Source organism: Erinaceus europaeus, chromosome 9, assembly GCF_950295315.1.
Source record: "Erinaceus europaeus chromosome 9, mEriEur2.1, whole genome shotgun sequence".
NCBI lineage: Eukaryota > Metazoa > Chordata > Mammalia > Eulipotyphla > Erinaceidae > Erinaceus > Erinaceus europaeus.
In genome coordinates this window covers 16,375,731-16,403,629 of record NC_080170.1, presented here as the reverse complement: position 1 = coordinate 16,403,629, position 27,899 = coordinate 16,375,731, and the positions used below count along the sequence as shown (strand labels likewise).

Genomic DNA, 27,899 nt, shown 5'->3' with positions numbered 1-27,899 from the left:
CGTAATAAGTACTTTACACATCTTAAATGACTAACTTTAAGGTAACAATACTGATGGAGTGTATCCAGCAATATTCATTGAATATATATTATTTTAAGTCCTATGTTACACAGCAGAGAACATAAGATTTTAATAGGCGGGAGTTGGGTGGTAGCGCAGTGGGTTAAGCGCACGTGGTGCAAAGCGCAAGGACCAGTGTAAGGATCCTGGTTCGAGCCCCCGACTCCCCACCTGCAGGTGAGTTGCTTCACAGGCGGTGAAGCAGGTCTGCAGGTGTCTATCTTTCTCTCCCCCTCTCTGTCTTCCCCTCCTCTCTCCACTTCTCTCTGTCCTGTCCAACAACAAACGATATCAACGATGGTAATAATAATGACCACAACGAGGCTACAACAACAAGGGCAACAAAAGGGGGAATAAATGGCCTCCAGGAGCAGTGGATTCATGGTGCAGGCACAGAGCCCAGCAATAACCCTGGAAGGAAAAAAAAAAGATTTTAATAGGCATAAATTTTTCTATCAAGAACCTTGTTGGCTACTAGAAACACAAGCAAACCTGAAAGAGTAAGTACAATAGGATGTTTTAGGTACAGTTCTATGGCAATCTTTTTCCATTGTATCATAGCTGAAAGAGGAGGGAATGGAAAAGAAAGGAAGACACCAGAAAATAGATCTGAGTTTTTTAAATTACGAAATACTCTTGGGGTGAACAAGTTTATCCCAGGAAAAGGCTGTTGGCCACTGACACAGAGATTAAAGCCATTTGGTCCAGTCAGTATCACTGGGATTGAAAATGGTGAACCAGAGCTGCAACTAGCACAGAACCCTATCAAGACACATCATGTAGGTTGTAGAATGTGTGGAGAGCATGTTTAGAAACTGTGATAGCCTTGCAAATAATTTTACACAAAGCAATATCAAGAAACCATTTCTTCAGTAACAGCTGGTGAGAAGGGGACCTTATCTCCACTTCCTCTGATCTAAACTCTGTCTTTATTTAAAAAACAAAGTGCATTCAATTGGTACTTCTCTTTTAAATATCTTTATTTATTCGTTTTTTGGATAGAGGTGGAGCAAAATAGAGATAAAGAGGGAGATAGAAAGGAAGATAAAAACAGAAAGAGACACTTGCAGCACTGCATTACCGCTCATGAAGCTTCCTGCCTCAAGGGGGCAGGGGACTGAGAGTTTGAACTCAGGGCCTTGTGCGTGATAATATGTGTGCTCAACTGACCGTTTACAGTGGTATCTCTAAAGTGATGCTTTTATAAAAAGCTCTACATGAATAGATAAATTTTCTGCTTACTATATAATACAAAGACTTGGAAGCTCAACTCTCTCATTTATGCCTAAATAAAATAAAAATCCTTACAGACTATAGAACTGGAGAATTGTTTATAGAAGGGTTAATGTGTAAGAAGTGGCTCAGGACTTTCTAGAGCCTTCCTTTCACTGTGGCCACACACACAGGTAACATGCATGCATGATGGAGAAGAAAATCAGGGGGAAAGATAGGCAAGCAGTGATAACAGAACTAGACCTTAACACTAGGGGGAGGGACACAAGCTACATTTAGGACAAACACAGCCTAATTTACAAGGCTAATGAAAACGGGCATACCCCTAAGCATCAGAGAAATGGTTCTGAAAATGCTCCATGTCCTTTAGGAGATCATGTGTACACACACACACACACACACATACACATACACACATACGTGCACACACACATAAAACCAAGGCTGCTAATGTCAGCAGTCATGGGGATTGTTCCTCTGAACCTTGTACCTCCATTGCCCTGGTGTGTCCACCGCACCTTGAAAAGGAGTTTTGCCAGGGAAGAGTTAATCATCTTGGAAAGTGACTTGGAGGTCAAGGGGCAGCCTCCATCCTCACGGGGTGGTCAGCTGCATACCCACTGGAGATCAAGGGGCTGATATCTTCCAGGTCAGACATGAACTTGGTGCTTAGAAAATGAGCCTGTGAGGCCTGATGGTGTCATACTTGGTAGAGTGCATACATTGTCATGTATGAGGACCTGGGTTCAAGCCTCCTGTCCCTACCTGCAATGGGAGGGGAGAAGTTTTATGATATCTGGATCAGTGTCTTTCTCCCTCTGTTTCTCTTTTCCCTCTCTGTTTCTCTGAGACAGAAGGAATGAGAAAAAGAAAGGAGGAAGAAAGAGGAAGTTAGAAATGAGGGGAGGGAGGAAGGGAGGAAGAAAGGAAAGGAGACCAAAAAAAGAAAGAAGTAAAGGGGGGGTAGATAGCATAATGGTTATGTAAAAATACTCTTATGCCTGAGGCCCCAAAGCCCCAGGTTCAATCCCCTGCACCACCATAAGCGAGAGTTGAGCAGTGCTCTGGTTAAAAACAAACAAAAAAATACTACTACTATAAATAAATAAATACAAAAAAAATTAAAGGAAAGGTTGGTCTCAGAGGCTCTTGCTGATACCTGCCCCCACCCCCATATTTGGAGCAGAGAAGGTGTTCTGTGCTATTTTTAACCTAGGAAAGCAGACCTGGGGTCTACTGAGTGGATCCTGAGACTTAGAGACGCTTGTGCAATTCTGACCTCTCACTCACCTCATGAAAGTACTTCCTGCCTTAGCACCAAGCATTTCCTTTTATGAAGTGAAGATTTGAGTCAGCTTTCGGTGCCACTGAGTCCTGTCACTATGAGGTGCCTGTTTATGTGAACAGCCCGGTGTCCTCCCAGGAAACACCACCCAGCCAGGGACTTGACTGGTCACGGCAGGTCCTGAAAGTGCGCGGTCTCTGAATCTAACTGTCTCTGTTATGAGAACAGTGATGCTACTATATCTACACATGGAGATGAAGAAACTGAGGCAGAATGGAGAAGAACATGCTCAAGGTGACCTTGGTCCCAGAAACAGAGTGTGAATCCATGCCCCTTTCTCTGTGTTGCACTGGGTTTCCTGGGGGGATGAAGGAGTAGACGTTGTTGTTGTGTCCAGAGTATCTTTCTGGTAATGTGTCTCTTTAGCCAGGCAAAGCTCTGCTTCCCTCACGCTGTCTCGTAGGTGAAAATTCCTGTCTTAGGCTACCATGCTGAACTCCAGGTCATATTGGTCCTTCACTGAGCTCTCAGCTACTCAGCACACAGCCCTTATATTTGGAGCAGCCCTAGGCTCCATAGTAGGTGGCGATGTTCCTTCTCTTTTGATGCCCAGAGACTAGACGTCAGGATTTATTGTGATGCTATCAATTTCCCTGGAGTGTGGATGCCTCCACACTCAAGTGCAAGATTGCATGTTGCCCTCTGGGATATCAATCCCACCAGGAAATGCTTGTTAAACACAAGATGGCCAAAGAAGGCAGTGCACTAGAATCCCTGAAGTCACAATTTCTTGAGTCACAATCTGAAGAGGCATTTTAGAACCTGGGGGATTTCAACAGTGTTTCTGGGAGCATACAAGACTTTACTGTACGTGGTGAACAGTTCCCCACCCACTCATCCATATCAGCCTTGCAGTTAAACCCTCTTACTTCTTTCTCATTAGAATCTAATAAAGCCCAAGGACATGCATCCAAAAGCAGAATTCTTTTGGATAAATAGTTCTAGGTTCAAAGAAAAGCTTCTTAGGATTTTCTGTTGGGGATAATGAAAAACTCTGCAAATAGAGGCACTGTACAACTCTGATTACATTTACTACCATTGAATAACACTTAACATGTAGTTTTATGTTCCTTGTATATTGCACAATGAAAATTATCTATGTTTGACCATAATAAAAGATGAGATTGCAGCTATCTTAATATTACATATAAAGGATTCATATTAATTATATGCATAAATGTTTATGAGAAAAAAATCAGATGGTAGAAAATAATGTTGAGTTCCATCATTGCATTTTATTTACATTTTTAAAAATTTATCCTTTTTTATTATGTGAGGTTTTCTTTTTGTTGATGTTGTTTGTTTGCTTGTTTTTTGCCTCCAGGGTTATTGTTGGGGTTCAGTGCCTACACTACGAATCCACTGCTCTTGGAGACCATTTTTCCAAATTTGTTGCCTTTGTTCTTACTGTTATTATTATTGTTGTCATTGCTGTTGCTGTTGTATAGAACAGAGAGAAATCAAGAGAGGAGGGGAAGCCAGAGAGGGGGAAAGAAAGACAGATACTTGCAGACAAGATTCACAGCCTGGGAAGTGACCCCCCCCCCCCCGCAGGTGGGAAGCCCAGTTTACGCAGGTTCTTGTAGGCTGCACCACGTGCACTTAACCTGTTGCACTACCACCCTACCCCCAAGATTTATCTTTTCATTTTAGATAGAGACAGAGACACAATGATGCAGAGAGACAGTACAAGAGGCCACAACACTGAAGCTTCTTTCGATGCAGTAAGGTTTAGGCTTAAACCTGTTACATACACATGGCAAAGCAGCACATTATCCAAATGATGTCTATCTCAATGGTTTTCTTTTACTTGCTCTTTATTTGTTTGTTTATAATGAGAAGGAAGGAGAGAGATATAAAAAGCAAAATGTCACTCTAGCCTATGTGATGCTGGAGATTGAACCCAAGACTTGAGTACAGTGTTTTATCATATACACTACTTCCCAAATCACTTCTTTTTTTAAAAAAAATTGTTTTTATTAGTGATTTAATAATTACTGACAAGATTGTGGTATAAGAAGTGTACAATTCCAAACAGTTCCCACCACAAGAGTTCTATATCCCCTCCTCTCCATTGGAAGTCTTCCATATTCTTTATCCCTTTGGGAGTATGGACCAAAGATCTTTATGGGCTACGTAAGGTGGGAGGTCTGGCTTCTGTAATTGATTCTCCACTGGACATGGGCACTGACAGATTGATGCATACCCCTAACCTGTTTCTATCTTTCCCTAGTGTGGCAGATCAGAAGAGAAAACACAAGTAGGACCTGAACTGGAATTGGCATATTGCACCAAAGTAAAAATCTCTGGGGTGCGTGGGGGGAGAATACAGGTCCAAAAATGATGACAGAGTACCTAGTAGGGGTTGTATTTTTATATGGAACACTGGGAAATTTTATGCATGTACAAATGTACAAAGTATTGTATTTACTATAGAACGTAAAATATTAATTCCCCAATAAGGAAATTAAAAAGAAAAAATAAGAAACACAAAGGAGATAATAATACAAGTGAATATACTCCCTTCATTATCTGTCTCCCCAATTTTTGGAGTTTTGTTTTTCTTTTCTACTTAATGTGATTATAGGAGTGCTACTAAAGGTTTTCTTTCAGCCCTGTCCATCTAAGGGCCTGGAATTTACATGACAGTTTAGTTTGGAAGTGCGGACACTGCTACCAAAAAGTTAGACTCCTGGGAGTGCAATCCATCACAATTAATTTTGTAGAGTTATTTTTCCCTGTCTTCCTCCCCTTCTGCCCCACCTCTGTCTGGCTTCCTAGAAGTCAATGACTCTCTGTAACCATTCATCTATTTATTCTTACTATTCTCTCCCTTATTTCATTCTTTTCTTCCTTTTAATATCATCCTTTATTTGTCATCTGTGTTTCCTTACTTCTTTCCAAAACAGTGCCATCTTTAATGGCAGGCTCTGAATTCTTTTTTTTTATTTTTATTTATAAAAAGGACACATTGACAAAACTATCGGATAAAAGGGGTACAGTTTTCCACAATTCCCACCAACAGACCTCCGTATACCATCCCCTCCACTGATAGCTTTCCTATTCTTTAACCCACTGGGAGTATGGACCCAAAATTATTGTGGGATGCAGAACGTTGAAGGTCTGAATTCCGTAACCACTTCCCCACAGAACATGGGCATTGACAGGTCAATCCATACTCCCAGCCTGTCTCTCTTTCCCTAGTGGGTAAGGTTCTGGGGAAGCAGAACTCCAAGGCTCATTGGTGGGGTTGTCTGTCCAGGGAAGTCTGGTCACATCCTGCTCACATCTGGAACCTAGGGTCTGAAAAGAGAGTAAATATACAAAGCCAAACAAATTGTTGAACAATCATAGACTTAAAGGCTGGAATAGTGCAGATGAAGTGTTGGGTGGGGTCCTCAATTTTGTAGATAGCTAGTAAGCATATTTTAGCTATATTTCAAAGGGTCTGTAGCTGTACTAGTGGGTTTTTTATTATTTTATTTATCTATTTACTTATTTTTGCCAGAGCCTCAAATCAGATATGCACGTGGATCCTAATTATTGTCTGGGGAGTTGATGTCATGGCTGGCAGAAGGACCAGAAAGCTGGATCAGGGAACAGAGTAGCTCCCTAATATGAGGAAAGGGTATAAATATTGTTGACTGTAAACCCTATCGATTTGATGTGATCAGGAGCCCATAATTAGTTTAGGAGCCTGTGTGACCTCTACATCCCTCTAGATCTGAGCTCACATTCTGTGGTCATGAGTAGGAATATTCCAAGCTTCCCCAGTATCGACCTATCTTCCTCAGGTGTATCATAGAGTATGTTGTCCATACTTCCTTCCATGAATGGCACATTCTCTACCATTGTTGATCTAAGTTGAGGGCAAGGTCCTATGGGGGCCCACAAAAGGTTCTATTTAGTTGTACCTGATAGAGATGACTGGTAACGATGGAGAGAGGAATTTATTTGAGTTCTAGGCCAATCAAGTCTGTTTGGGAATCTCAGGACTCACCGATTAGGGACCCAGTTGGTGGAATGGCCTAATAGTGACTAAAGAGTCATCGTAAAAATATGCCAGTCTCTTGCCCTTATTCAGCTTTTGCAGTCCTTGCTTTGATAATGTTAGCTTTGGAGTGAGTGAGAGAACTGTAATAGGAAGTAGGTGATGAGGGTATCTAAGTCTAAGTGGACACTATTTCATTATGAACTTGATACTGACTCACTACATACTATTGTGTATTTTTGCTTTTAGGTATATATTTTGCCCAAATTTATGGATACATGTGAATATATGCTCTATCTTACAGGACCTAGCCTATATATAGGTTTGGGGACATTGTTAGGAAGTGAAGCTCCTGGAATGAAATTAGAAAATACCATGAAAGGAAATAACTCATCCGAGAGATGAGGGTGAAGTGTTGGCAACCCATGCTTGACTTATCGGTACACAGTCTGAGGTGAAGCATGCTGACATGGTACTTGTTGCGCTGATTAGGCTGGAATAGGTGGGGCAGTATCATTTGGTCTGACTTGAGAGAAGCATGCAGGGAAGTGAGCCCCACCCCAGAGATTCCAAGATTGGGAGAAACAGAGGCTCTATAGAGGAAGCGGGAGATTCCTGTTGTCTTAGGGTTTAAGAAGACAATAGTTAGTTATTGCAATAATCACATTGTTTGGCAATTGGGTTAACTTTGAAAAATCCCTCTGTTAGGATTTGCTGTATAATATACACCCTCAGCATAGTTTATTTCCTTTGACATTCTTTACATATAGATATGGCACCGATGGCTTTTATTCTCCATGGACTAAGCTTTTTAAGAGGATCAATGTATCAAAGACTCAGCCTATGTATTAAAAAGACTCAGTCTGTGCTTTAAAAGTTTGAGACATAAAGTATTTTCTCTCTCACAATAATTAAATAGTGATTTATATGACTACAAATTGATAGCAGTGTACATAAACACCATTTCCACCACAAAAAGTCTGTGTCCCATCCCTTCCCCCCTCCCCTGCCTCATAAGGTTGAACATCCACTCTCACCCTCCACCCAGGGTGTTTACTTTGGTGCCCTATGACAAATTTAGTCAGATCCTGCTTTGAGTGTCACTTTCTGTTCTTCATTCTCAAATTCTGTTTATGAGTGGGATCATCCCATACTCGCCCTTATCTTTCTGACTTAGCTCACTTAACGTAATTTCTCTAGCTCCATCCAAGATGGGTCAGAGAAGGTGGGTTCATTGTTTTTAATAGCTGCGTAGTATTCCATTGTGTATATATACCACAGTTTTCTCAGCCATTCATCTGTTTTTGGGAACCTGGGTTGCCTCCAGGTTTTAGCTATTATGATTTGTGCTGCTATGAACATAGGTGTACACATATCTTTTTGGTTGGGTGTTGTGGAATTCTTGGGGTATATCCCGTGTTCAATCCTCCACACCACCATAAACCAGAGCAGCGAAGTGTTCTAGTCTCTCTCTCTCTCTCTCGCTTTCTCTCTCTCTCCCTCTCTATGAATCTCTCTCAAAAAAAAATAAAATAAATATTCAAAAAAGTATGAAGTGGGGTGGTGACTCACATTGCTGAATGCACATTTTACATTGTGAAGAACCTGCATTCAAGTGCCCCAGTCCCCAATACCAGGGGGAAAGCTTTAGGAGTGGGGAAGGAGTGCTGCAGATGTCTGTTTCTCTCCCTTTGTTTTTTTTTCTTTTTTATTTAAGAAAGGATTAATTAACAAAACCATAGGGTAGGAGGGGTACAACTCCACACAATTCCCACCTCCCAATCTCCATATCCCACCCCCTCCCCTGATACCTTACCCACTCTCTATCCCTCTGGGAGCATGGACCCAGGGTCATTGTGGGTTGTAGAAGGTGGAAGGTCTGGCTTCTGCAATTGCTTCCCAGCTGAACACGGGCATTGACTGGTCGGTCCATAGTCCCAGTCTGCCTCTCTCTTTCCCTAGTAGGGTGTGTCTCTGGGGAAGCTGAGCTCCAGGACACATTGGTGGGGTCTTCAGTCCAGGGAAGCCTGGCCGGCATCCTGATGACATCTGGAACCTGGTGATTGAAAAGAGAGTTAACATACGAAGCCAAACAAATTGTTGAGCAATCATGGACCCAAAGCTTGGAATAGTGGAGAGGAAGTGTTAGGGGGGTACTCACTGCAAACTCTAGTGTACTTCTACTTTCAGGTATATATTTTGCAGTAGTTTATGGATACGTGTGAACATATGCTCTCTCTCAAAGAAACTGGTGTATATCTAGGTTTTGGGACTTTGTTAGAAAGTGAACCACCTGAGATGGAATTAGAGTATTCTATGAAAGGAAAGGTCTCACCCGAGTAATGAAGCTGAAGGGTTGTGAAGTCTCTGGACACAGTCTGAGGTGAAGCATGTTGAGGTGGCAATCGTTGCATTGGTTAGGTTGTGGTCAGTGGATGCAATATTATTTGATATGGATTGGGAGAGGCATACGGGAAAGTGGGCCCTATCCAAGGGTTCCAGAACTGGTGGAAGTAGAGGTTCTATAGTGGAGATGTGAGGTTCCTGCTATCTTAGGGTTCAAAAAGACAATTGATAGTTAATGTTATCATCACATTATTTGGTAATTGGGTTAACTTTGAAAAGTCCTTTTGTTAGGGTTTGCTGTACAGTACCCAGTATCTTGTATATAGATGTGCTATTGGAAGCTTCTGATCTACTTGGTCTAGGCTTTTGAGAGAGTCCGCATATCAATTACACAGCCTATATATTAAAAAGCTTCAGTTTGTGTTTTGAGAAACTTTGAGACATACAATTAATTTTCCCCCTCTCATATTAATTAACTAGTGATTTATATGTCTACATTTTGCTAGGAGTGTACATAAACACCATTCCCACCACCAAAGGACTGTGACCCATCCCTCACACCCACTCCCACCCCCCACTGGCCCAGGAAGCTGCATGTCTACCCCTCACCACAGGGTTTTTACATTGGTGCCCTACTTACAATTTGGTCAGGTCCTGCTTTTAGTTTCCCTTTCAGATATTCTTAGTCAATTTCTATTGATGAGTGGGATCATCCCATACTCATCTTTATCTTTCTGACTTAGCTGACTTAACATAATTCCTTCTAGCTCTGTCCAAGATGGGTCAGAGAAGGTGGGTTCATTGTTCTTGATACCTGCATAGTATTCCATTGTGTATATATACCACAGCTTTCTCAGCCACTCATCTGTTGTTGGGCACCTGGGTTGCTTCCAGGTTTTAGCTATTATGAATTGTGCTGCTATGAACATAGGAGTACACACCTCTTTTTGGTTGGGTGTTGTGGAGTCCTTGGGTTATAACCCCAGGAAAGGAATTACTGGATCATATGGAAGGTCCCTGTCTAGCCTTCTGAGAGTTTTCCAGACTGCTCTCCACAGAGGCTGGACCAATTTACATTCCCACCAGCAATGTAAAAGGGTTCCTCTGTCCCCACAACCTATCCAGCATTTGTTGCTGCTGTCCTTTTTGATTTATGCCATTATTACAGGAGTGAGGTGGTATCTTAGTGTTGTCTTAATTTGCATTACTCTGACAATTAGTGACCTAGAGAAGTTTTTCATATGTTTGTTAGCCTTTTGGATCTCCTCTGTAGTGAATGTTTTGTTCATATACCTCTGCCCATTTTTGGATGGGGTCATTTGCTTTTTTGTTACTAAGTTTGCTCAGCTCTTTATATATTTTGGTGATTAGTTTCTTGTCTGATGTATGGCATGTAAACATCTTCTCCCATTCTGAGAGGGGTCTCTTTGTTTGTTTAATAGTTTCTTTGGATGTGCAGAAGCTTTTCAATTTGATGTAGTCCCATTGGTTTGTTTCTGCTTTAGTCTTCCTTGCAATTGGGTTTGATTCATCAAAGATGTCCTTGAGGTGTAGGTGGGAAAGTGTAATACCAATGTTTTCCTCTAAGTATTTGATTGTTCAATTGTTTCTGGTCTGACATCTAGGTCTTTGAACCATTTGGAGTTGATTTTTGTTTCTGGTGAGATAAAGTGGTTCAATTTCATTATTCTGCATATTACAACCCAGTTTTTCCAGCACCATTTATTGAAGAGAGTCGCCTTTTTCCATTTAATACTTTGGGCCCCCTTATCAAAGATTAGATGTCCATAGGTATGGGGATTTATATCTGGGCTTTCAATTCTGTTCCACTTGTCTGTTTGCCTATTTTTGTTCCAATACCATGCTGTTTTGATGATGATGGCTTTATAATATAGTTTAAGGTCTGGGAGTGTGATGCCTCCATTTCTGTTTCTTTTCCTCAAGATGGTTTTGGCAATTCTAGGTGTTTTCAGGTTCCAGATAAATGATTGTAGTGTTGGTTCTATTCTCTTAAAGAAGCCTGGTGGAACTTTGATGGGTATTGCATGACATTTGCATATGGCTCTGGGGAGAATATTCATTTTGATGATATTTATTCTTCTAATCCATGAGAATGGTATATCTTTCCATTTCTTGGTATCAGTTTCTATTTCCTTGATAGCGACTCATAGTTTTCAGCATACAAGACTTTCACTTCTTTGGTCAACTTGATTCCTAGGTATTTGATTGATTTTGCTGAAACAGTAAATGGGAGTGATTTCTGGATGTCTTCTTCTTCAGATTTAGTGTTTGCATAAAGAAATGTCACTGATTTTTGTACATTGATTTTGTAGCCTGATACCTTGCTATATTGCCTAATACCTTCCAGTAGTTTTCTGCTGGATTCTTTAGGTTTTTCTATGTATACTATCATATCATCTGCAAATAGTGAGAGCTTGACTTCTTCCCTTCCAATCTGTATTCTTTTGATTTCTTTCTTTTGCCTGATTGCTATGGCAAGAACTTCCAATACGATGTTGAAGAATAATGGTGACAGTGGACAGCCCTGTCTAGTCCCCGATCTGAGGGGGAATGGTTTCAGCTTCTGTCCATTGACTATGATGTTGGCTGTAGGTTTGCTATATATATAGACTCCACAATCTTGAGGAATTTCCCATCTATTCCCATTTTTCGTAGAGTTTTGAACATGAATGGGTGTTGGATTTTGTCAAAGGCTTTCTCTGCATCTATTGAGATAATCATGTGGTTTTTGGCTTTGCTTTTATTGATGTGGTGAATGACATTGATTGACTTATGGATGCTGAACTAGCCTTGCATTCCTGGGATGAATCCCACTTGGTAGTGATGAACAATCTTTTTGATATGCTGCTGTATCCGGTTAGCCAAGATCTTGTTTAATATTTTGGCATCTAAGTTCATCAGAGATATTGGTCTGTAGATTTCCTTTTTTGTTCTGACCCTATCAGCTTTTGGTATGAGGGTGATGTTGTCTTCATAGAAGGTGGAAGGGAGTATTCCTGTTTCTTCAATCTTGCGGAAAAGCTAAGGAAGTATGGGTACTAACTGTTTCCTGAAAGTTTTGTAGAATTCGTTTGTGAAGCCATCTGGTCTAGGACTTTTGTTGTTGGGAAGATTCTTAATAAGGGTTTCAATTTCTTTGTCTGTGATTGGTGCATTTAGATTTTGTAGCTCTTCTTGGTTCAGTTTTGGAAGGGCATATGTTTCTAGGAATTGTTCTATTTCTTACAGATTATCTAGTTTGGTGACATATAGTTCTTTATAGAAATTTCGCAGGATTCTCTGGATTTCTGTGGTGTCAGTTGTGATATCTCCTCCATCATTTACAATTCTATTAATTTGAGTCTTCTCTCTCTCTTTTTTTTTTTTTTTTTTTTTTTTTTTTTTTTTTTTGGTGAGTCTGGCTAGGGGTTTGTTAATTTTGTTTAATCTTTCAAATAACCAACATTGGCTTCATTGATCTTTTGTATGGTTCTTTTATTTTCGATGTTGTTTATTTCTGCTCTAACTTTAGTGATTTCTGTCCTTCTGGTTGCTTTAGGGTTCCTTTGTTCCTCTTCCTCTAAGTCCTTGAGGTGTGCAGTAAGGTCATTCATTTGAGCTTCTTCTTGGTGTTTAATATGTGATTGTATGGCTATAAGTTTCCCTCTCAGTACTGCTTTAGCTGTGTCCCAAATATTTTGATAGGTTGTGTCTTCATTTTCATTAGTTTCCAGGAACATTTGAATTTCCTGCTTGAGTGAGTCTCTGACCCAGTGGTTCTTAAGGAGCATGTTTTTTAGTTTCCAAATTCTGTGTCTTTTAATAATTTTCTGTTTGTTTTTAAATGTTTGTTTTACTCCACTGTGGTATGAGATACTTGGGATGATTTCAATGCTTGGGATGATTTCAATGCTCTTGAATTTATTGATGCTGTCTTTGTGGCCTAACATGTGGTCTATCCTTGAGTATGTGTTGTGTGGATTTGAAAAGAAGGTGTATTCGAGTTTTTTGGGTTGGAGGAGTCTGAAAATGTCCAAGAGATCTAGTCTGTCAATCTCTTCATTCAATTCTCTTTTATCTTTATTGGTTCTCTGCTTTGTTGATCTGTCTAAGTGTGATAGTGGGGTATTAAAGTCTCCCACTATTATTATATTACTATTGATGTATTTTTGAAATTCTTTCAGTAGGTGCTTAATGTATTTAGATGGTCCCTCATTGGGTGCATAGTTGTTAATAATTGCTAAGTCTTCTTGGCTGATTGATCCTCTAATCATTATGTAATGTCTTTGCCTATCTTTTATTACTTTATTTAATTTAAAGTCTATCGTATCTGAGATGAGAATAGCTGTTCCTGCCTTATTTTGTGGTCCGTTAGCCTGTATGATAGTTTTCCATCCTTTCACTTTAAGTCTGTGTTTATCATGTTGTGACAGATAGGATTCTTGCAAGCAGCATATGGTTGGGTTATGTTTTCTGATCCATCCCCCCACCCTGTGCCTTTTGATGGGTGAGTTTAAGCCGTTGACACTTATTGATATTATGGTTTTAATGTATTGTAGTGCCATTGTTCAAAAAAAATTTTTTGTTTGCTCTGATATATTGCAAGTATTATAGTGATGTTCTTGTTTATAAGAGGTCTTTCAGAACCTCTTTCAGGGCCGGCTTGGTGATGGTTGCCTCCTTTAACTGTTGTTTATCTAAGAAGGTTTTGATCCCTCCATCTAGTTTGAATGAAAGTCTAGCAGGATATATTATCCTTGGTTGAAACCCTTTTTCATTCAGGGCTCGATAGATATCTTGCCATTCCCTTCTGGCTTTTAGAGTTTGAGTGGAGAAGTCTGCAGATAATCTTATGGGTTTTCCCTTGTATATAACTTTTTGTTTCTCTCTTGCAGCCTTTAGGATCCTTTATCCTTACTTCTCATTGTGACTATGATGTGTCTTGGTGTCTTCAGGTCTGGGTTGATTCTGTTTGGTACTCTCTGGGCCTCTTGAATCTTGATGTCCTTTCTGTTATTCAGGTCTGGGAAGTTTTCTTCTATTATTTCCTCTAGAATGTTTGCTTCCCCTTCTCTTTCCTCCTCTGGCAGACCAATTATACAAATGTTACTTCTTTTGAGATCATCCCATATGTCTCTGTTGTTGTTTTCAGTGTCTCTCAATCTCTTTTTTAATGTGTTTCCTTTTTTTATGCTCTGTTGTTCCTCAGTTTTTGTGTCTTTTACAAGTAACACTGTACTAAATACCTTTATGACAATTGCACTCACCAACCTCAGGAATTACAGTAGCAACTGAAGCAAGTATTGAAGTAGTTTAATCATTACCAGTTAGCCAAACAATTTCTCCAATCCGTGAAGAAATAGTAACCAAATCCCAGTGAAGAAAGAGAAAAGAAAGAAAGGATAACAAGAATAGACAGTTATGCAAATCTACTATCCACTGTATATTCTAGGGGTAACAAGAGGAGAAAGGGAACTAGAGCATAGATACTGCAGAGAGAGTCCACTCTGAGTCAGATTTCTTCCCCAAAATAATCCACAAATTCAGAAAGGCAAAGAAGAAGGAAGAAGTGTATGACAAGATTAAAGAGAGAGAGAGAGAGAGAGAGAGAGAGAGAGAGAGATGGGAGAGAGAAAAGGGAAAAGATAAGAAAAAGAGCTGTAATTAAAGAGCAGTGAAAGGAAATTCCCAAATGTGTATCAGTGAATTCAAAAAAGCACACTGTGGTGTGGGGGCTAGAGGCTGTGACTTTGGAAGCTGTAGGATTAAGGAAGAAGGGATGACAAAAATGAGAAAAAGAAAAAAAAAGAAAGAGAGAGAGAAAAAAAAGATAAGAAAAAGAATAGTCATAAAAGGGCAGTGAAAGGAAAGGGGTTTTTTTGTATTTATTTTTAATTATTTAATTAGCTGTTCAGGGTGAATGGGGGTTTGGCTACTTAGAAAGAGAAAAGGCCAGAGGTTTCAGAAGGGTATAGACTTAGAATTAATGATACTCCCTGGTGGGGAAGGAATTTGCTACAGAAAAGGAGCTCCCCTCCCCTGCTAGGAGCTGGTCCCCAGAGACCAGTTATGGGGGTGGGGGGCTGGGAAGAAGGTATGCTTGAAAATTAAAAGGAAGAAAAAAAAAATTTTCCCCTTTTTTCCCTACTCTAATTCTTAACCCAAATTAAGTTATAGTCACCTCCTTGGTGTTGCCACTAGGACCCCTTATTGGCTGGCCTGCTAAAGGCAGAAAATCCTACCATTTCCAGGAGATGTGGTCAGAGCTCAGCCACTAGCAGCTTCTCATTCTGCCATCTTCCAGGAAACCCCTGCCCCTGAAGCTTTTTTAAAGGATTTCTCAAAGATGAAAACTAGCTCCAAGTCCTTTTGATCCAATGAGAGCTGTACTCAAGGATGTCCTCAGATCCACCCTCAGGGTCGTGGTGGTCCCCGGAGACTTCCAAGAGGAAGCCCCCAAGCTACAGTGCTCCCTCCTGGTCCTCTGCTGGCCAACCAGAAGCACTCTGCAACCGGCAGAGGAGCCGCCTTCCCGGGATGAGGACAGTGCCTGGCGCACCAGCCTTGCCTGCCACCGCCTGGGAAGTCTGGAGCTGCCCGCCCGCTAGTCCGCGCCACCTCTACTCTAATTCTTAACCCAAATTAAGTTATAGTCACCTCCTTGGTGTCACCGCTAGGACCCCTTATTGACTGGCCTACTAAAGGCAGAAAATCCTACCGTTTCCAGAAGATGTGGTCAGAGCTCTAGCCAATAGCAGCTTTTCAGTCCGCCATCTTCCGGGAACCTGTTTTAATTTTTTGATCAGCCTCCATGCCATATTCACAATGGCTAGACCAATGTATGTGCTCACCAACACAACTCATGGGTTTTGTTTTTTTCACAATTCTCACAAGCATTTGCAATTTTTATCTTTGAGATATTGAAGATTTTCTCTATATACATAGTGTAATATCACACATCTGGGGAAGAAAGATAAAATCATGCCATTTACAACAGTATAAGTAGAACTTGAGGTAATAATGTTCATCAGAAGAAGCCAAGAAGTGAAAGGCAAGTACAAGATAATTGCATCCATATGTGAGATAGATAAATTAAATAATAATAGAACAAAACAAAACTTAGATTCTCATAATGAAATGCTGGTTCCCAAATGGAAAAGAAGTGAATAAATTATGGTGATGTTGTGTATGATACAGCAAATCCTAACAAAGAGATTTTCATAGTTAACCCAATTGCCAAATAATTTGATTACAGCAATAACTATCTATTGTTTTCTTAAACCCTAAGACAGCAGGAACTTCCTGCTTCCTTGATAGAGCCTGTATTTCCCCCAGTCCTGGAGTCCCTAGGGTGGGGCTCACTTTTCTACCGTGCTTCTCTCAATTCGTACCAAATGATATCGCATCAGCTGATCCCAGCCTAATCAACATGAGTACCACTCTGCATGCCTCAACTCAGATTGTGTCCAGAGATGTCAGGTGTTGAATGTCAACCCTTTAGCCTCATTACTCAGGTGAGACCTTACCTTTCATAGGATTCTCTTAATTCCATTCCAGGAGGTTCACTTCCTAACAAAGTCCCAAAACCTAGATATAGACCAGGTCCCTGAGATAGGGCTTATATTCACATAAATTAGGGCAAAATATATACGTGAAAGCAAAAGTGCACAATAGTCCGCCATCAGTCAGTACAAGCACCAAGCAAGTAGAAAAACACCATAAAGTTCCTAATGAAATAGTGTCTTCTTAGACTTAGATACCCTCCTCACCTACTTCCTGTTATACTTTCCTCACTCACTCCAAAGTTATCTTTAGCAAAGCAAGGACTGCAAAGCTGAATAAGGTCAAGAGACTGGCATACTTTAATGATTACTCTTTGGTCAGTATCAGGCCACCTCATCAGCTGGGTCCCTATTCGGGTTCCTTAGATTCCCAAACAGACATGACGGGCCTAGATCTTGAATAGATCCCTCTCTCCATTTATACTGGTCATCTCTATCAGGAACAACACAATAGACCTCTCTGTGGGCCCCCATAGGACCTTGCCCTCAACATGGATCAACAATGGCAGAGATTGTTCCATCTTCTGAAGGGAGGCTGGACAACATACTCTATATTCCACCTGAGGAAGATAGTCCTGAAATTGGGGCAGCTTGGAACTTTCCTACTATCCAATAATAAAAATAAAATAAAATAAAATAAATAAGTTTCAAAGAGTTAAAAAATTTTCAAAGAATCTACTGTAGTCCTTTTGTGGGTGAGTGTATGTAGTATGTGTGTGCACATGTGTCTCATAGCAAGAGAGAACAAAGCACCACACAATCATTTAAGTTGTTTTTCTTTCAGCCTCTCATATTTATATGTGGTGTCAGCAATAGAACCTGGAAATTAACATATTCAACTCATGATCTCTACTGCTGACCTCCCTAACATACCTGTTGAAAAAGCCCAAGAGCTGGGGAAACTCATTACTGTTTATGAAATGTGAAATAACTCGTTGCTTTTTATGAAATGTGTAATGTTAGTTTCATATAAAAAATGTATTTCTTATGTGTGGATCTGATCTGTCCAGGAAAACTTCGAAATCAGCTGGGATCTACTACTTAAGGAAGGATATTTTCAGATCATTTAATGCCTACTGTCCAAATGTAGTGATTAATCATTCTCCTTTCACTCACATCTTTACCTCTTTCAAGATCTTGGTTGGTGAATAATTAAACTGTCCAATTAATCTCTACCCATTCATCAACAAAAAAAAATAATAACTGCCCTCTTTTTCTATCCATTGGGAATAATTTAAGTTCTGCTTTGTTTCTCATCCCCAGTGGACATATTTATAATACAGAGAATCTTATCAACAGAAGCTTCAGAAGTAGGAAAGGTTTCTCTCACTATGTCTTAATACCAACCAAACCTCATAGCTAATCATAGCTGTTTGGAAAGCTAAAGGAGTGTCCACTGAGTTTATCTTTAGGATTAGGAAGAAGACAGAGATATTTACCAGCTATCTTTACTATGTAAATGACATAAGGAATGACCTAAGGGCACAGCCACACTGAAAAATCACAGCTTTCTCAACTTCAACTTTTGCATTTTCAGAAAAATTGAGGCTCCTAATCCAAACAAGTAAGAGTCTGACATTGTGAAGAGCTGAAGTATCTCAATGACCCAATTCAGCAGTTATCAGTCCACACCATGCAGTAAGTTGAACATCAAAATTTTGGAAGATAAACTCATGCAAATGGTACTTTATTTTTATTAGTCAACAGATTGTAATTATGGATTTCCAGATTGTGTCTTTGTCTAGTCAGATGTAAAAGACTATGATTTCTAAACACATTATCATTTGTCTTATTTTTCTTACATCTTGATTTCTGTATTTTCTTTTTTTTTTTCATTTTTATTCAATAAGACAGAGAGAAATTGAAAAGGGGGAAAAGAAAGATAGGAAGAGAAGAAGATACCTGCAGACCTGCTTTACTGCCTGTGAAGCATCCCTACTGCAGGTGGGGAGCAGAAGCCTAAACCTGGGCACTTAGTATTATGTGCCCTTCACCAGGTGCACCACAGCCCAGCACCTTTTCTCTTCTTTGGGGGAAAGTTATTTGAGATCTAGGAATGAGAAGTGTATAATGAAAAAGATATTGGAAAGAAAATGGAAGTGGGCAGTATGAATCACAGTGTACCATGGGATTAGATAAATCTCCATGTGTTTCCACAAATAAGTGTGTGTGTGTGTGCGTGTGCGTGTGCGTGTGCATGTGTGTGTGTGTGTGTTGGATGAATGTGGTGTTCTGTGCACATTTTCAAATGTTTAGTGATATATAATTATTTAGCATTCTATTCAGAGGTTCATGGTTTCAAGTTGTTGACACATGGGTACAGTTTCTCATCTCCTCATAATAGGTATCTACAAAACACTCTCACTCCTTAGTCAGCTCACCCAAAGACTTTCCCCTACCAACACCTCTCTCTGTCCTCCTTCTCCAGAGTCCTTTGTTTTGGTGCAATACACTAAACCCAGTCCAAGTTTTACTCTGTGTTTCCCTTTTCTGTTCCTGTTCCTATTTCTTGAGTTCCCCCTATGAGTGAAATCATCTGGCATTCACTTTCCTTTCTGACTTATTTGACCATGATGCTTTCAAACTCCAAGCAAAATTAGGCAAAGCTGTTAAAAATGATGATGTAATTTCTTTTATTGTCAATGCCTTTTCTTGGCCATTGTGATGCTCCTCATTTTAGAATACTTAACTTCTGTCCTCATGACTAGTCTGGCCTTGGATCCTATAAAAAACATTGAGGGACTGATAAATAGCTCCTTCACTATGGTACTTGCCTTGCCATGCATACAGCTATGAGTTTGAGTCTAGGTAAGCACTGGGGGCAACAATATCTTGATAGCTCCATAAGTCATGGGGCAGTATATGTGGTTTCTCCTATCTATCTATCTATCTATCTATCTATCTATCTATCTATCTACCTATCTCCCCTCCCTCCCTCTGCACCTTTCTATCATTGTCTCTTCTCTCTTGACCCTAACACAAAAAATGAAAACATCGGATCTGTAAGGACACTCAGAAGTGGCATTGCACATCCACACAAGACCTTGGGTTCAATCCGGTGACTCATAAAAAGAACAGAACTTTGAATAAAATGTGTTTCTTTCCAGTGATGCCCTAATGAATTACAGTCAAGACAGGTTCCTAAACTTTGGCTAATTATTTTTCTTGTCTATAAAATGTTCTTGTTTATGTAGTTGCCCCTGTCTTTCTAGCAACAGACTAACTAAGCAATATGTAGAAAAAAGCCAGAACTAATAGAAATTTAATAGTTTTTCAGTCTTGAGGCACTGGCATGACTCATTCCATCTGGGACTCTTCCTGTATAATTGGCCTTGTAGTAAGGCAGAGTGGGAAATGGTAGAGGAGAAAAGATATGCAAGCAGCATTAGGAATCTTTCGGATATGGGGAAATATTATGTTGCATGTTATGTTCCTATTATGTTGCATGTTATGTTGCATATTATGTTCCTATGAAAAAGGTTTCTTGGGCATATACAGCTATTCAATCTCCACTGTACATGTTAAATTGACACAGTATGTTTTATAAAAATTATAACCCTATGAGGGCTGGGCACTCACTCATACATTACAACATGCAAGGTCTTAGGCTCAAGCTGTGAAATATGGCTGCATCTCTCTTTCTTACTCTCTCCTCCCCTTTCTATCTCCCCTTACCCTCTCAACTTCTCCCTGTCTCTATCAAGGAAAAAAAAAGGAAAGGAAAAATGGCTATTTAGTTCAGTGAACTTAAAATTGTGTAGGCACTAAGGCCCAATGATAACCCTGGTGATGATAAATAATAGTAATAATAATAATAATGTAAAATAAGTTAAATCATTACTTTTTAAAGTAATAAGAATCAGAACTTAGCTTAGCAAAACTTAGAAGTCTAGAGTTAACTTAAATACCATTTAGTGGTCTACACTTAACACCCAAAACAAAGAAAATCAAAATGAATGAAGTGCAAGAGACACATGAAGAAAGATTATAATATGATATAAATATCTCTGCCTTTTCAGAGAACTTGGTTGTATGTTCAATTTACATTAAAAATAATCAACATTGAATATTTTTATTAGTGATTTAGCATTGTTTTACTGGTTTTCAGGTGTAGGAGTCAAAAGAAGGATTTCTGATGAATAAATTGGAATGATTCTATCAATTGTTTAATCTTCAAATATATATTATTATTTATATTTTCAATTATCTATTTTTTCTGGCACCATCATGGTTGCTTATGCTACCTCTAATTTTGAATTTTGGTTGCTTCTCACATACAACTCACTTGATTCCATTTACTGAGAAAATGTTCTCTGTCTACTACATTGTATCCTGGAGCATGATGATGGCAAAGGAGCTATTCTGGAGGAAAAGTGTTTTAAAGACACTCATCATGAGAAGATGAGATATTGTTCCTATGTGTCAACAACAACACTATAAATCATTAACCCACCAATGAAATAGATTTTTTTTAAAAAAAGGAAAAAGATGGCATCCACAGTTGGACATGAATATTGGCTTCTAAGTCTCTGAAACTTATTAACTTTAGCATAATTTTGAGTAGCTATGCCCAATACATTTCTATAAAAGCAAATCTTTTCTCTACTCAGGAAGAAATGGAACAATGGCAAGTGATTTGAATAGAACTGAAGTTGCCAAGTTTCTCCTCATGGGATTTTCAGACATCTGGGAGATTCAGATAATGCATGCTATTCTATTTTTACTAGTCTACCTGTTAGCTCTCATGGGAAATCTCCTAATTGTCACACTCACCACTCTAGATGTTCACCTGAAAACCCCAATGTATTTCTTTTTGAGAAACTTGTCTTTTTTAGATTTTTGCTATGTCTCTGTCACAGTCTCCAAATCTATTGTCAACTCTTTGACTCGTGCTACCTCCATTTCTTTCATTGGTTGTGCTCTGCAAGTCTTCTTTTTCATTGACTTGGCATCTACTGAGATAGCCATCCTTACAGTGATGTCCTATGACCGCTATGTGGCCATCTGCCAGCCCTTACACTATGAGGTCATCATGAATCAAGGTAACTGTGTGAGGATGATGGCCATGTCATGGCTCAGTGGGACAATCTGTGGACTCATGCATGTAACTGCTACCTTCTCATTGCCATTCTGTGGGTCTAACAGGGTAAATCAATTTTTCTGTGATATCCCACAGCTTCTAAGTCTCTTAGATCCCAATGATATCATCATTGAGATAGGAGTCATGGTTTTTATCACAAGTCTTGTGATTATCTGTTTTGTTTCAATTACTCTCTCCTATGTATATATTTTTTCTACAATCCTGAGGATTCCATCTAAAGAGGGGCGGTCAAAGACCTTTTCCACTTGCGTTCCCCATCTTGTAGTTGTTACACTCTTTATGATATCTGGTAGCATTGCTTATGTGAAGCCAATCTCTAGTTCTCCCTCAGTTTTGGATCTGTTCCTTTCTGTATTCTATACAGTTGTGCCCCCCACCTTAAACCCCATCATCTATAGTCTGAGAAATAAGGACATGAAGGCAGCCTTGAGGAGGCAGTATTTCAGGTTAGAAATGTAAGATGACTAGCCTTTATAGCTCTAGAGCTCTGTTCCACCCAGGCACTAAGTCACCTTTGTTGTCTTAGATTGTTACTTATCCGTAGAGTTCTTTCTGACCTTTAGAGAAATTCAGCTATTATCCATTGATAGTCTCCATATTCCTCCTAATTCAACCACAAAATTCACCATGATATATTTGTGTGCACTTTGTTTGTTCTTATGTGTCATCCTTCTTAAGTTTTTTATTAGTGGTTTAATAATGAGTAACAAGATTATAGGATAAGAGGGGTACAATTCCATATCATTCTCACCACCAGAGTTCCTTATCTTATCCCTCCCATTAGAAGGTTCTCTATTCTTTATCCCTCTGGGAGTACAGACCAAAATTCTTTATAAGGTGCATAAGTTGGGAGGTCTGGCTTCTATAATTGCTTCTCTGCTGAGCATGAACATTGACAGGTTGATCCATACCCCCAGCCTGTCTCTATCTTTCTCTAGTGGGGCAGGACTCTGGGGAGAAGAGGTTACAGGACACATGGGTAGGGTTGTCTGCCCAGGGAAGTCAGGATGGCATCAAGTCTGCAACTTCCCCCCTAAATTTTATACATCACATTATACACATCAATTTAATGCTTTCTATAAGTCAATGAATAATATAAAATGAGTGTGATGTTTGTATACTAATCACAGTTATAAGAATATTCATGTTAAGACAAACAAAAAATGTATACTCAAAATTTTTTAACACTCAAATGTATTACAGTAGAATGGAATTCAATTTGAACACTTGAGTAAGATAAAGTATGTGTAATTATGTAACAGACAAGTTGTTCATTTTGTGATGAAGGGTTTGGGGATGATAATATAAAATATATACTTTTGATTTTACTTTGGAGATATATTTTGTATTTGTTGTTAACATCATGTTTCAAAACTGTAAGATTATAATGTATATATCTCCACACTGCATCCACCACCAAAGCTCTGTATCCCTGAAAGAGAAAACCAGCAGAAAGGAATGTAAGCAGAAGGTGGAACTGCGGTGGTTTAGTGGGCCTCCACTCCTGAATTCCTATAGGCTGAGAGGGAACCACCTCCATTTGTGGTGGGCTACCACTTCCACATTCCCAAGACCTTAATTGTTCCTGGTCACCTAGCAGTTTGGAATTCCCACAGCTTTGGTCCATCCAATCCACTTGTACTAGAAATCCTGAATGCCACGCCCAGCTATCCAAAAGCAATAAGTAGCCTGAGCCAACTGAGCTGTTGGTTCAGACTCAGGTCTCAATCCACCGAATTCCTGGTCTAATAAAGCATTTTCCTTGTCCTCCACATGGTTCTCATACTCATTTCTAGCCTCATTGGAGCTGTAACATCCTGATCCTTCCAATAATCACCACAGTTCACAAAAGTCTTAGAAACTGTTTGCTTGCTTCTGTTTTGTTTAGATTTTCTTTTTTTGCAAGTTCATTTAAACCAGATCTCTAGATTCCACATGTGAGTGAAGCCATCTGGTAGTTGTCTTACATGCTTATTTCAGTGAGGATAATCACCTCCAGTTCCATCCATTTTATTACAAAGGATACAATATCATTTTTTTATTGCAGAGTATTCCATGGAATACAGATCCCTGTGGATGGGCATTTAGGCCACTTCCACTCTTTGGCTATTGCAAATAATGCAGCGATGAACATAGCATGCATATGCCCTTTCTAATTAGTCACATCTTTTTTTTTCTTACTCAGGTAAAGGTTTTTCTGGAAGTTGTATGCCCTCTTAGCACACTTTATGCATATTCTGTATATTTCTGTTGAAATTGGGTCATTTTACTAGTTAATATCTGAATAATCATATCTGAGTGGAACAGAATCAATCTTAACTAATCTTTTAAAAAGATATATATTATCACTTCTCTGAGATTATAAAGTCTATATGTAAAACCATAATTGTTTCATTTCATATTACTTGAGTTTATACTCACTTCAGAGTCTAATTTTATGACATTTTGATGATTTCTGTTCTTAAGGTTTTTTACATACTGGAAGTCTTTTGAAATTCTTTTAAAGTTTTATTTTGAAAAAAAATTCATAGAGGTGAAATAATTTCTTCTAAGTTCTAGTGCAAATCTACAATGCCTCCTTCCACCACTTCTATTGGATGCATTGATAGATCTGAAAACCTATTAAGAGCAAGCAGAAAACAAGAAGAAATAGTTTATCCAAATTAGATAGAATTCACATGTGGCCCTACTATGATACCATCTTTATTTAGCTGTAAATAAGCTACTAAAACTGTTATGACTATTGAATGAGCCAATCAGTGTGCAAAGGTGTATTTCTTTACATCAACATTTAATTAGCCTAAAAAAGGAATTTAAAAAATATATTTCTCATGGAAAATGGAATTTTTAAGAGATGACATACTCTTGATATACACAGATATTTTTGGATGGGTATGTTTGGTTCCTTAGCATATATCCCCTGGAAAGGACTTGCAGGATCATAGGACAGTTCCACTTCTAGCCTTCTGAGAGTTCTCCAGACTGCTCTCCATAGGACTTGGACCAATTTACATTCCCACCAGTGCAAGAGGGCTCCTTTGTCCCCACAACTTCTCCAGTATTTGTTGCTGCTGTTCTTTCTGATGAATGACACTCTCACAATGATGAAGTAATATCTCATATTTGCCTTTATTAGCATTTCTCTGACAATAAATGACTTGGAGTATTTTTTTCACATGTCTGTTGTCCTTTTGGATCTCTTTTATGGTTAATATTCTATTCATATCCTTTCCCCATTTGGGGAGTCATTGGTTTTCTTTCTCTTTACCCCCCCCCCAGGGCTATTGCTGGGGCTTAGTGCCTGTACCACGAATCCACTGCTCCTGGAAGTCACTTTTTCCATTTTATTGAAAGGACAGAGATAAATTGAGAGAGGAGGAGGAGATAGAGAGAGGGGGAGACAGAAAGACACCTGCTTTTCAATAGAGGTTTTTGAAGTGTTCTCTCACCATTTCTTCTCTCTTTCAGAGAGGTGGGGAGCAGGACTCAAACCTGGATCCTCTGCGGGTCCTTACACTTCGCAACATCAACATGTGTGCTTAACTCATTGCGCTACCTTCCAACCCACCCCCCCCCTTAGTTTTTGTGTAGCCATGGAACCACTTTTATATTGAGAAAAAAGTTGGAGAGACTGAGGGAGAGGGAGAGGGAGAGGGGGAGGGGGAGAGAAGGGGGAGGGAGCGAGAGAGAATCAAAGGAAATACAGCACCAGAGTTTTCTGCTGCCATGTCACCTCTCATGTGGTACCAGGGATTGACTCAACTCTCAGAGTGGCGCTGCAGGTACCTTACCTGCTGATCTACTTCTCTGGCTTCTAATTTTTTTAGTTCAACTTAAAATGTAGTGTCAGGGGGATAACACAACAGTTTTGTGCATCATAACCTTTCTCCTGAGGTTTAGAGGACCAAGCTTTACTCTCCAGAGCCACCAAAAACCTGAGCTGAGCAGTACTTCGGTCAGAAAGAATTAATGACATGCTATCAAAATCGCTCACTTGGATAGTGTTCTGCTTTGTCATGTGTACAACCCAGGTTCAAGCCTGGCCTCCACTGCACTGTGGAAAGTTTTAGTGAGGTGGTCTCTTTTATTCTCTCTCTCTCTCTCTCTCTCTCTCTCTATATATATATATATATATATATACATGTGTTTGTGTGTGTGTGTATAATCAAAATTCCCAGCACCACCATAAGCCAGAACTAAGCAGTGCTGTTATTAAAAGAAAAATTCATTAAAATTTCAAAAATTGTTGGCATCCTGTCACTAAGAAATAGCTTAAAGAATCGTGCACTGAGCCAGAGAAACATGTTGATAACATTTATTATCTTTATATATTTATTGGATAGAGACCATCAGAAAGCAAGAGGAAGGGAAAGACAGAGAGGGAAAGAGACAGAAAGACACCTGCAACCCTGCTTTACCACTCACAAAGCTTTCCCTCTGCAAGTGGGGATCGGAGGCTTGAACCTGGGTCCTTGAGCACTGTAATATGTGTGCTTAACCAGGTGCACCACCACCTGTCCTCTATGTTTATAACATTTAGATTAATACTAAGGTGCACATTGTATGAAGTTTTTTTGTTTTTTTTTAACAAATTTAATTTTTAACTTATTCATTTGGTTGGACAGAGAGAAATTGACAAGGGAAGGGAAATAGGAAGATAGAAGGAGAGACACCTGCAGCACTGCTTCGTATGAAGCTTCCTCCCTGCAGGTGGGGGCCGGGGGCTTAAACCTGGGTCCTTGAACATTGCATTGTGTGCCTTCAATCAGGTATGTCACCATCTGATCCCTGAGAGGCTACTATTTTATCTGGCTCTAAAAACAAAAAAAAAAAGATGATTTAGTAGAGGACATTTCCAGTTTAATCTTTTTTTTAAGGTAAAATAATAAAGTTTCCTTAGTGAAATTTATACCTTAAGAAAAAGTAGATTTTAATTTTTTATAAGATGGTCAAATAAATATGAATGGTTGTCATTCACATTTGGATGCAGTAATAAATAGGGTTATGTGTGGCTTGGAGTGGAAAAGAGAACTGGACCTGGAAGAGAAAGGGGGCAGTGATGTGTAAATGTACACAGGTAGTTGTAGAGATGATAGTTTACCTATGTATGCAACCTTACAAGAGCTGTTGTATGGAACTATATAGGGATATATAGTTGATATATTGACATGTAATTTTGTAAATCAACATTAATCACTAATAATTTTTTTTAAATGGCTGTCACTCAAAAAGTGTCCTGCAAGGATTTATATCCAAGGTTTGCTGCCACAGAGTCTCCATGCCTGGCCTTCCCCTCCAACACCTCTTTTCCCTTTACTCTTTTCCCATCACCTTCCTCAGTGCCCCATTCATGTCTTTGTTGCGTAAGGTGTAGATGAAAGGATTTAGAGTGGGAGTGACAACTCCATAGAGTAAGGCCATGAACTTGCTGCGGTCCTGGGAGGTGGTGGGTGTGGGCTGCAAATATGTGGCCATGGCAGTGCCGTAGAAGAGAAACACCACCACCAGGTGGGACAAGCACGTCCCCAGGGCCTTCTGACGCCCTCCAGAAGACCTGATCTTGCACACGGCCTGGGCAATGCAGCTGTAGGAGATGAGAATGAGGGTGAAGGGGAGCAGGAGGAGAAAGGCACTGACCAGGAAGAGCTGCATCCGGTGGGTCGTGGTGTCCACACAGGCGAGCTTGAGGAGCACGGGCACCTCACAGAAGATGTGATCGATGACGTTCCTGCCACACAATGGGACCCGCATGACCAGCACAGTCTGCACCAAGGAGATGGCCATGCCTGTCAGCCAGGTGCTGGTCACCAGCTGCCAGCAGACCCGGGGAGGCATAAGCACGGCATAGTGCAGCGGCCTGCACACAGCCACAAAATGGTCCAAGGCCATGACAGCCAGCAGGATGCATTCTGTAGACCCCATGGCCAGAGACACGTAGAGCTGCCCAACACAGCCACCATAGCTGATGGTCTTCTCTGGGCCCCAAAGGTTGAACAGCAGCTGGGGGACCGTACTAGCAGTATAGCAGAGGTCCATTAAGGACAAGTGAGTGAGAAAGAGGTACATTGGGGTGTGGAGACGTGGGTCCACACAGGCCAAGACAATGATGGCCGCATTGCCCAGCAGGGCCAGCAGGTAGAAGACCGCTGTGACTACAAACAGGATAATCTCCAGTCTAGGCTGTCGAGAGAAGCCCAGCAAGAAGAACCCAGGGAAGGAGCTGATGTTGAGAACGAGCATTGTGGTTCATTGCAGGACTGC

At 40.0% G+C, this 27,899-nt stretch overlaps 2 protein-coding genes and 1 long non-coding RNA gene across 3 annotated transcripts in view; 1 reads left to right on the top strand and 2 right to left on the bottom strand.

The window, feature by feature from the left end:
- Positions 1 to 27,899, bottom strand: part of LOC132540352 (uncharacterized) — a 244,598-nt gene that overhangs the window by 86,886 nt on the left and 129,813 nt on the right. The gene's annotated exons all lie outside the window — the stretch shown is intronic.
- Positions 1,756 to 22,097, top strand: LOC103124388 (olfactory receptor 14L1). Its single transcript, XM_007535110.2, has 2 exons — positions 1,756 to 1,897; positions 21,148 to 22,097. Exons 1-2 carry the CDS (start codon positions 1,756 to 1,758, stop codon positions 22,095 to 22,097), a joined length of 1,092 nt encoding a protein of 363 aa, XP_007535172.2.
- LOC103124387 (olfactory receptor 2G3-like) lies at positions 26,952 to 27,878 on the bottom strand. The gene has a single exon (XM_007535109.1). It carries the CDS (start codon positions 27,876 to 27,878, stop codon positions 26,952 to 26,954), a length of 927 nt encoding a protein of 308 aa, XP_007535171.1.

Excerpts from the sequence above, each read along its gene's own strand:
- LOC103124388 (XM_007535110.2), top strand. The coding sequence starts at position 1,756 with ATGGGGATTGTTCCTCTGAACCTTGTACCTCCATTGCCCTGGTGTGTC. Across the intron at positions 1,898-21,147 it reads GCCTCCATCCTCACGGGGTG|GAAGAAATGGAACAATGGCA; the intron begins GTCAGCTGCATA and ends TTCTCTACTCAG.
- LOC103124387 (XM_007535109.1), bottom strand. The coding sequence starts at position 27,878 with ATGCTCGTTCTCAACATCAGCTCCTTCCCTGGGTTCTTCTTGCTGGGC.